We start from the raw sequence: 9,835 nt of genomic DNA on the forward strand, positions 1-9,835 counted from the left end.
AGGTTTAGACAAGTAGGCACTAATGGCTTTATTGTTGCAAGTACACGGCACCCATGGGATGTATGAAAAGCTTGTGAGGCAGAGGCAAACAAAGAAAAGAGGTGGAGTGATGCAGTGAGGAAGAAGATATAGCGTATATATGTATGATTGAAGATATATTGTATATGTATAAAAATGCCAAACTGGAGTGTCACCAGGTCTGGTTTGTTTCATCACTATCACGCCTTCATAGGTCACATGACCAGATGTCTGTTACAGACACATCTATAGGAAGAACAGATGCTCTTACTGTGTTTCTTCCTTTCTCTTTCTTGTTTTACTTATTTAGTTATTCCATTTGCTTAACTCATGTCCATATTTGATTTATTTTTATTTTTTTGTGTCCCCTTTTCCCTTTAGCCAATCACTTCCCTATTTATATGTTAGCCAGACTGCCTTTATGCTCTTTATTGTCTCACTCTCAGCTTTCCAATGAGTTTTTATTGTTTTTGTGTGTGTATGACCTTTACCTGTTTCTGCCTTGTTGACAGAGCTTGTTTTAAGTAAGTGCGCTTCATTAGTATTTTTGGATTTTTTTTTTCCTTTCTGATACTTTTCTCTTGTTTTATTTTTTTGACTAATGACCATACAGAGAATGAACTCAAGCCTGATAGTTAAGTACTGGAGTTGAGACTTTGCTTGGTCTCCTCTGCGACCCTTGTGTTTTCAATTCTTGGTCTTGGTTATCACCTAAAGAAGTTAATGACATTGTATTATTATCCCTTTTTTCTTACCCTCAGATGCTCCAAATGTCAAAGCAGAGAAAGAGCCGGTGTTCGTGAACCTGGGGGAAACAGCAGATCTGATATGTGTGGCAGATGCGAACCCGATTATAGCTGGCATGTTCTCTTGGAAATGGCTGGTGAGAGCCACATATATTAAAAAAAAACGTACACAGAAGCAGTCATCCCCTAAATGACCTTCCTTTTATCTGGCTTCCTTTCTTGCCATTTTTTTACTGGCCTTTGCAAATGCCCAGATGCACCATATTTCACTGGCTCTAACTATCCTTCCACCCCACCTCTTCCTGCTCCACGCTCAGCCCAAATCCAGAAAAATAGCTTTCATTACTGCTGCGTGACTAAAGGGCACATTCGTCAATGTGGCGTGGTCTCTGTATCTACCGATGCCGACCAGTCTTAACCCACCCCCTGGCAGTCGTGTGTGCGTGTCACTTTCAACCTGCATGGCCCCTCCTTCTCTCTTTTCCTGTGGCTCTCTAGCCTTTGGCATTATTCTTCTCTGTTCTCAGAGCTTGTTCCATTGAGTGCCCTTCCCATCCAGACCCCAGGCCCTGATGGTTTCCGGCTCAGCTCTTCCTCACAATCTACCTGTCTAGCTCTCATCCATCTAGACAGGTAGGGGAGGCAGATGTGTGCTGAGGGATAGCGGCTGTCGTCTTCTTATCCTGCCTCACTCTATCTTTGACAGGGAGAGGAGGAGGTGGAGATGGGCGAGGAAACCCAGGAAGACGAATCAGGCCTTCTGACCATCTATAATGTGACTCGGGCTCACGCTGGTAGTTACGAGTGCCTAGCCAATAATGGCATAGAACCCCCTGCCAGTGCACATATACGGTTGGTTGTGCAATGTGAGTTTTGTATTCGGTTTTCACTGTGAGAAGGCGATAAAACATTTCCATTTCCTCACTGTGTGGTATCTGCAAGAATAATCTTCTATGCCCATCTCGTCATATATAGTTAAACCAGAGCTTCGTAAAGGTCCCCAATGGAGAAAGGTAGCAAGCAGAGGGGATGGCACTAGCACAGCTGAAATTGTGTGCCAGGCAGAGGGCGTTCCTCGTGTCGACTTCTCTTGGGGGAAAAGTGGTGTACTCATGGATTTTGAAAATCCCAGGTTGGAGAATTGAATATTTTAATGTTTATGCTTGTGCTAAATTGGTATAATAAGAATAACTTCAAGTCAAATATTGCAATTTCTTCATATGTCATTGCTAAATCCAGATTTAGCGCTTTTGATGTTTTTTACCTGTTCAACACTTTTTTGTGTCAAGTTGAGTAACATTAAAATGCAAAATGTGCTTCTGTATGCTAAGGATTTGTCTTTCTCTATTGTGTTTCTCTGGTTGTGTTTGTGTGCGTACGTTCATGGTACAGGTATGAGGAGATGATAGTGAGGGAAGGCTCCTTTCACACCAGCACAGTTCGAGTGGTAAACGTGAGCGCAGTTTTGGACTACGCTGTCTTTAGCTGCACTGCACGCAACTCACTTGGGGAAGACAAGCTAGACATCCAGCTCATCAGCACAAGTACTGAATTGCTATTTTTGTTTCATGTGTGTGTGTAAGCCTATCTCTGTAGAGAGTTATAAGACTGAATCTTTCAAAGAAATCAACAGTATCGTAATTTTTATTGTAGTTTGATTTTAATGGAGAGAAATCCAGAAAAAAACATACATTACATAAAAAGTTAGAAATTGATTTGTATGCCACTGAGATACGTATTTGATCCCCGAGCAAAACGTGGCTAGGTACTTGGTGGAGAAACCCTTACTGCCAAGCACTGCAATGATATGTTTCATGTAGTTGATCACCAGGTTTGAACACACCTCAGGAGGGATTTGGGGCTGGTCTTCTTTACAGAAAATCCTTTAGGTTTCTTGGCTGCTGCTTGACAACTCAAAGTTTCAGTTCCCTCCACAGATTTTCTTTCCATCTTCAGTCCACAGGAACCTCAATGCAATGAAGTCATCTTGGATCCTTAGGGGAAAAACAGCACTAAAGCAAAGGTTTCAGCCTCTGTGGTTGACTGTAGGGATGCTGTTCTTTGGGTTGTAATAAGCATAATAAGTGTGTTACCAATGGTGTTCTTGGTGATTGTGGTCCCTTCAGATCTGACTTAGAGCAACTGATGGTAAATGATCAAAGTCAGTGGTTATGGCTCAACATATAGGGATTATTCATATCATATACCTAGTAGTGGAGGGCTATTTTTTTTCCTTTATTTCTAATTTGGCAGCGTTTCACAATGACTGAGTCTGAGTGCCGTCTTGTCCAAAGTCTATCAGCCGTTTTCAGCAAAATTACAATAGTCTGAGGGAGGCACTAGACATCTAGACTTCTGTAAAGTGAAGAGAGTTGTTGCTCCTGAGAAGCAGCACTTTAAGTAAACTTATTCCACTGCTTTATCTCTACCTTATCATTTAGCCCATAGCACTACTTTACTTCTTCCTCAGATAATGCTGCAGTGATATGCTTGAGTCTGCCAGCATGCTTAGAGGTTTCTACCTTCAAGCTACCAGTGTATCTGTGCACTACCACTATTATCAACACAGTCCAGCTTTGAGCAAAAGCCTACAGCCACAGTTGGACACATTTAATGTTTACTATAAAAACCATAAAATACAATCCAATATTGTTTTTTCCCCAGTCAAAGATTCTTTTTTTCTTTTTTTTTTACAGCTGTGAATATTCATAATTTATCTGACGCAGTGATAATACATTTTATATGCTTCCTTATCATTGTAGAGCCTGAGAGGAGGAGAGCTTTTTTTCCTCTTGTAGCATGGTGCTTTTTGGATTTGAAGGAGACGAGATCCAAATAAGGCTGACCTCTCTGCCCTGGAATCTTATGAGCAAAGCTGATAGCGGGAATTATTTACTTTGCAAACTGGGCTGAAGCCCGGAGCCATAGACGAGCAGAGCATCCTTCTTATGTTGCTACGCTACTATCTCTCCTCCTTTTCCCCTCCACTATCTCTCCCTCTGCCCCCCAAAAAACCAACCTCCTTTTTTTTTTTTTTTCTCCGCTCCAAATGCCAAATAATCCACTTTTGCTTTACTACCCTGACTGAAGTTATGCCCTGTGTCAGACTGAAGACCTGGATTGCTTACACTGACCTTTGTTCACAATACTGATAATAATCAAGGGGCTTCATCCTTCACTACAGAACTTTTTTGGATAAAATGGACAAATCAGCTAGTTTATGCTAAGAGACCAGCTAAAACTAAATTCCATGTTTACTCATCGCTTATACAACAAAGGGCAAGCAAGAGCAAGTGAGGAGTGATGCAAAACTGCTGCTGTCGGGAAATATGAGGGTTTTTTAAGCCTTTTTGCTAAACTTTGACAAAGAATAAACTGTTGGAAAAAATAAACAAGCTTTTAAAGCTTTCCGACAAATTTTAACCACAATGATCATCTCTCTTCTGGTCTATTTACCGTCATTGGTTGTTCCCAGTTTTCTTGATTAAACATTCCAGACTAATATACCTGGAGTGATGTGTCATGAGGGCACAGCATGAAATTAAACTGCAAAAAAATAAAGTGAGCATTTTGTTCTGAGGTAAACAGTTATACACAGTATGGGTGCAGTATATCAGACAAAATGACTTTGTTCCTAACACAGCTGTATGACAAATTGGGAAAGTGAGAGTACCCCTAAGTGATTTTTCTTTCTATTTTCCTTTTGTCAAAAAATAAATAAATAATGGAAATGAAATGAAATTTAAAAAAAAAAACATCAGCTCTGAACTCATATGTATCATTTTGTCTGTTTTTAACAGCTCCATTAAAAAGAAGGCGGCACCAGTCTAATCCACAGTAGCTCTTCATGCCTACGAATGGAATCACTCGACTATATAATGGCACACATCTCAGTTTCTTAGCACCTAAAGCCTTTTCAAACAGCCCCCTGTTGAGTGACGGTGTTCAGCTCTCTCACTAAAATTGAGCGCACGCTTGCTTCTTCTTCCTTCTTTCTTTGTTTGTCTTCTTTTTTCATTTTTCTGCTTTTTCTTTTACCCTCAGATCACCCAGATCCCCCTTCATCGTTTCGCCAAGTCAGTGTTGGCCATGACTCTGTCACTCTTGAATGGATACCCGGCTTCAATGGTGGTTTGCAACAGAGATTCCGCATCAGGTGAAAGAGCCAAGAAACGATGTCAGATGAACAAGGGTGGGGTTTTTTTTCTCAAAGAATTGTACTTGACTAACTGTTTTGGTTGACAGGTACTGTTGGGATCAGTCTGTCAGTTTCCTGTATGTGGATGTCTTCCCTCCCAGTGAGACAACCTTTACTGTTACTGGTCTGCAGCCTGTCACCACTTACAACTTCTCTGTCAATGCCCTTAATGCAATAGGAGAGAGCGAATATGCTGACAACAATGCAGTACTGACCATCACCACTAAGGGTCAGTTTGGAGTAACCCCACTTTAGGGTTGAACAGCACAAGCAGCTAATAGTCTGAGATCTAATTAACAAATGTGCATTTGCGGTCCTATTTTATTTTGTCTGTAGAGAGGCCAGAGTCAGATGAGGACTCATCAGATATAGACCCAGCCTCACAGGGTAAGTCTTTTACACAGCAGCTACCTTCATTTGGCTAAATCATGTTAATATATGCACCTCCAATGCTTTTAATGTTTGCTGTAAAAGTGTGGTTGTCATGGCACCCACCCATACTTTTTCCCCTCTGCTAGTTTTTAATCAATAAAGACAATTGAGTGAGTGGTCGGGCCTGTCTCAGTCAGTTTTTATCTTTGCAAATTTCCATATTACTTCCTCTGCACAGAGATAATATTTCTAATGTTTTGCAAACTAGGTGGAAGTGGACTGACAGTCTATTTGACTGTGGTGCTGACAGCAGTATTAGGAGGCCTGCTGGTGTTTAATTTGATTGGTTGCTTCTTTGGACTAAGGTGGAAAAAGAGGCAAGGTCAGACAGGTAAACATAATTATATTCCCATCAGTGGATGTTAAAGTGTTTCTTCCACGGCGCTCTGTCATCGCGTTGTTCTGATTCCTCACATACCTCCACAGCAATATCACTGAGCCACGATACAACTGTCAGCTTAGCCTCTCGCTCTCGCCTCATCTCTTTATGTGCCTTTTTTTTTCTATTTGTCGACCCTGTCTCTTCTCCTCTTCCTCACTACATAGGCCTCCACCCTCCCCGCCACATTAATCCTTCAAAGCTGTCACCCCTGTGTTTCATATATATCTGTTATCTCATTTGCTATCTTTATGTCTGTCCTCTATTGCTTTTATTGTCTCTTCCCATTTCTTCTTCACTCTAACTGTCAAGGTCTCTCCTTCAAGAATTTTTTTTCTCACCTGCCTTTTGGTTTTCACATAGATTTTTTTTTCTTTTTCTTTTTTTTTTTACAGCCTACTCGTCATTTATTCACTCTCGTCTTTTACATTTCTCTGATTATCTTGGCTTCTCTTTTGTATCCCCAGCAGCAGGCAGCAGGGACAGTGTGTTGGATGGAAAGAAGAAAGAAGATGAGGGGTAAGTTCAGGCCCTGTCAAAAGTAGTAATAAAAATACCAACCAAATCCACTCAAGTAAGTCTGAGCCCTCATCCACCCGCTCATCCGTGGACAAAAAAACTCCCCAGAAAACAGCCAGGCAGGCAAAAACAACAAGTCTCTCAATATCCCGTTTATATTAGTGTCAATAGACCCGCACCGCAACCCTGCAACAAATGGATACACATGCCACATAATGTATTGTTATTAAGAAGTTAATGTATGCAGAAAACAAGCTGCTGTGCGTGGTGAATGCTTTGTAACTCTGAATTCACACTGGGGACTAATTACTACAAGTTGCGGGGAAATAAATCGTGGGCTGGCAGATGACAAAGTGTGATTCCACCGTGCAGGTCAAGTCAATCAACTGCGGGAAACTCCAACAAGTACGAGAGCAGAGAGAGGATCAACGCGGCAGCCCAGCGCACGCTGCTCGTTGACTCTGGATCAGAAGCGGACAGCAACGTGTACGAGAGCTATGCGGAGGTGGGAACCGGAGAGAGGAGGCAAAGAGCAGAAAGTGAAAAGGGCAATTGAAAAATATGCGAAGACACAAAAAAGGTTGCGTAAACAGATGAAGGAAGGAAAGAGGTTATGCACAGGGTGAGGAATACTGGCAGGAGAGGAAGCGGAGAATTCAGCCATAACATGGGAAATTGATAGATAAGCTAATGAAACCTTTAGCAGTGCAGAGAGATGGAACAGAGATCGATACATCACAATTAGCATTCAAAATACATATCGATCTTGGAGAAATTATCATTTTGTACTTTTAAAAAGGCCAACGGGGATTTGAACCTTGGAGAAAACAGTTTAGTGTAGTAAAAAGAAAACATAACACTGCTGTCAGAACAGGATGGATCTGCAAACACCTTACACTGATTTGCCTATAAACATATTTAACATATAATGATAACTACTTTTGAATAGAAGGTTTGGTGTGATTGGGCCAGATTTTCAACTTGTTTGCAACATTTTTAAGATAAAAAACTGTCTCTGTTAGTGTGGGGATGCCAATGACTTCTCCATTATATAACAGGGATTACATACCCTTTGTCTTCACTTCCCATGTTTTCCTAAACAGGCAGGAATCCATGATGGGAATCTTCAAAATGTGTTGCGAGGTTATTTCTAGACAAAAGTGGTGACAGAAATAGGTTGAATCATTTCTTTAAAAAATTCACAGTAGCCTCCATCCCTCCATTGATGAGAAACATCTGGAATTGCTATTAAAGGGAAGTTATCGAAGGTCATGGCTGATGAGCTGATGCTATCGCTTCTGTCTCATATTCTGCAGGAATGTTCCCATTATTATTATCCCACCAGTGTCTACACGCCACATCTCAGCCCCCCCCCTGAGGAAACACGTGGACTTGGTAAGACGCAAACGTGGCTCAGAGCAGTCAGGCCAGTAAACACCTCACATCCTAAATATCATGCTACATTTAGAGTCTATATCTGACCTTATTAACCATACAGAGAATAGTTTTGCCATTAGCACTTGTTCTAATGCAGCACATTTACAGTATTTCCCGATTGTGTTTTCGCCATGCATTCTATGTGCTCTACAAGATGTCACCCGTCGCCCCGTCAACTTCCACGGCCATTTGTATGAAGATGTGAGGGATGTGGGTATGTACCAGGACACAGCGGCTCCCTCTCGTCCTCCCCCTTCACTTGTGTTTGAACACAAACTGAGTCAACAAAGGAACGAATGGAGATTGCCAACCCGCCCTCGGGTGTGTAAATAAACACACACCCTGTTATAAAATGTCTTTGATTTGAACATTATTTACTTGCGATAAAACCGTAAAACACACAATACATGTGTCACCTAACATACATCTAACGTGTCTCTGCAGGGTGCTGAGAAAACGAGGCAGTTCATGGCTGTTCACCAACCGCAGAGAGATTCTGATCTTCCCTTTGAGCTACGAGGAGAGTTAGTTTAGTAGTCGAACAAATTCTATACGGTACGGCTTGTGAGTCAACCGTATCCATTCAATAGAGTATTGTAAAACAGATATTCACCACTGTGTGTTTTTCTGTTATCATCATTCTCTTTGAATTGTATCTCACCAGTCACCTTGAATGAAAAGGCAAAAACCGAGATGTGGCATAATGCAAAATTTCAATTTTCAAGTGTTTTGACCTTTTTTTGTAAATTCTGATCATTTGAAATTTTCCTCAAAATATTGGTTTGACCTGACTGTTACAAAAAGCTGAACAAGCTTAAAGGAAGCTGGAAGAAAGGGAATGAATAGGTTGAGGGGGGGAAAGTACAAGAGCCTCAAGAACCAAATGCAATCAAGGATGTCAAACCGATGCTATTGTACAAGCTTTTTCTATTAATAAAATTCTTCATCTCCTTTTTGAGCTTGTTTTCTTCCTTCCCTGAAATCATAGTCTATTCTCCTCTTCCACTCTTGCCCCTTTCACCTTTGCCCTGCTTCTTGGAGCCAAGTGCTGGTCACTACTCACGCTCCCCTCCCCCCCATCCATTGCTTTGGCCTGCAGGTAGACATGAGTCAGTGAGACATAAAAATGGACTGACACGGCTGTGCGCTGGGGCAGAAGCAGCACAGACTGACGGTGCCACCCGGGCAGACATCATCCTTTTGACCCATCCTACATCGACATTTTCCAACATGTATCCAGATGAGAACAGTGTGCCATCCCTCCTTTGTCTCCTACAATGAGTTTCAGATCTCACAGTTAGTCTGTGGGAATCCCTACAATGGGATTGTAGTGAGGGGTATTTAGCACAGTTATGTCTTCGGGAGGTAAAGCCATATCTAGGGCCAGGCTCTAATCCTGTTTTCTCTGGGATTGAAGTTCGGCTCACAGCATCAGAGAGAGCGAGAGAGGGAGAAACCATGCAGGGAATTTGTCTTGCAGAGTCGCGGCGAGTGGGCAGTCAGGGAGCGATAGAGAGAGCAGAAGACAGGGTTAAGCTAAGCCGCCGCTGTGGCCACTGCTCCAAAATTCTTCTCTAGTTCAGAGAAAAGCAGTTCGCCGAAGGCTTTCACTCCACAGCCCATGCAATAGTTTTAATCTTTGTAGATCTTTTTCAAAACCCAAATGGCATTACACCAGACATTTAAAAAACAAAAAAAACAATGATGTTGACAATGAATTCTGATCAAATGTGTGAGATCTGATTGTAAAAGCAATTTAGAAAGAAAGAAAAAAAAACCTGCAAAAATGCAAGTCTCTGTGAGACTGTCCTTACATTGTAAAGCATAGCAGTGCTTTTAGCTAAATTCTTACATCAGCTTTCTTTAACTCTTTTATCAGAGTGGAGACAGTGTAGATGCTAATGTTCAGCAGACGCAGTGTTTACTTCACCGTTTTAGTTTAGCCTGTAAGGAAGCTAATATTTGGTAATTGGCACCTGACACAAAGTACAGCCGAAGCTACGATTTTCAGATGCCTTTCATAGTATCGAGTAATGCATTTTGATCCATTCACAGTGCTCTGCCAATTAAGTGCTATTATTATCAACTGAGCCATGCTGCTGGCTC

General features: G+C 41.6%; 1 protein-coding gene across 4 annotated transcripts in view; it reads left to right on the forward strand.

Moving 5' to 3' along the window:
- nphs1 (NPHS1 adhesion molecule, nephrin) overlaps positions 1-8,946 on the forward strand; it is a 47,443-nt gene extending 38,497 nt beyond the window's left edge. For 2 of the 4 annotated variants that reach the window (XM_085178217.1, XM_085178219.1), the window contains 13 exons: positions 780-901; positions 1,471-1,630; positions 1,740-1,896; positions 2,157-2,308; positions 4,809-4,920; positions 5,010-5,191; positions 5,299-5,349; positions 5,603-5,725; positions 6,241-6,292; positions 6,665-6,797; positions 7,609-7,687; positions 7,884-8,050; positions 8,174-8,924. In XM_085178217.1, coding sequence (XP_085034343.1) covers positions 780-901; positions 1,471-1,630; positions 1,740-1,896; positions 2,157-2,308; positions 4,809-4,920; positions 5,010-5,191; positions 5,299-5,349; positions 5,603-5,725; positions 6,241-6,292; positions 6,665-6,797; positions 7,609-7,687; positions 7,884-8,050; positions 8,174-8,263 — 1,580 coding nt within the window. In that variant the 3' untranslated portion in view covers positions 8,264-8,924. Of the gene's footprint in view, positions 1-779; positions 902-1,470; positions 1,631-1,739; positions 1,897-2,156; positions 2,309-4,808; positions 4,921-5,009; positions 5,192-5,298; positions 5,350-5,602; positions 5,726-6,240; positions 6,293-6,664; positions 6,798-7,608; positions 7,688-7,883; positions 8,051-8,173 lie in introns of all 4 variants that reach the window. The other 2 variants (XM_085178220.1, XM_085178218.1) reach the window with 2 other exon arrangements.
- The last annotated feature ends 889 nt before the right edge of the window (positions 8,947-9,835 follow it).

This window comes from Neolamprologus multifasciatus, chromosome 11 (genome assembly GCF_963576455.1).
Source record: "Neolamprologus multifasciatus chromosome 11, fNeoMul1.2, whole genome shotgun sequence".
NCBI lineage: Eukaryota > Metazoa > Chordata > Actinopteri > Cichliformes > Cichlidae > Neolamprologus > Neolamprologus multifasciatus.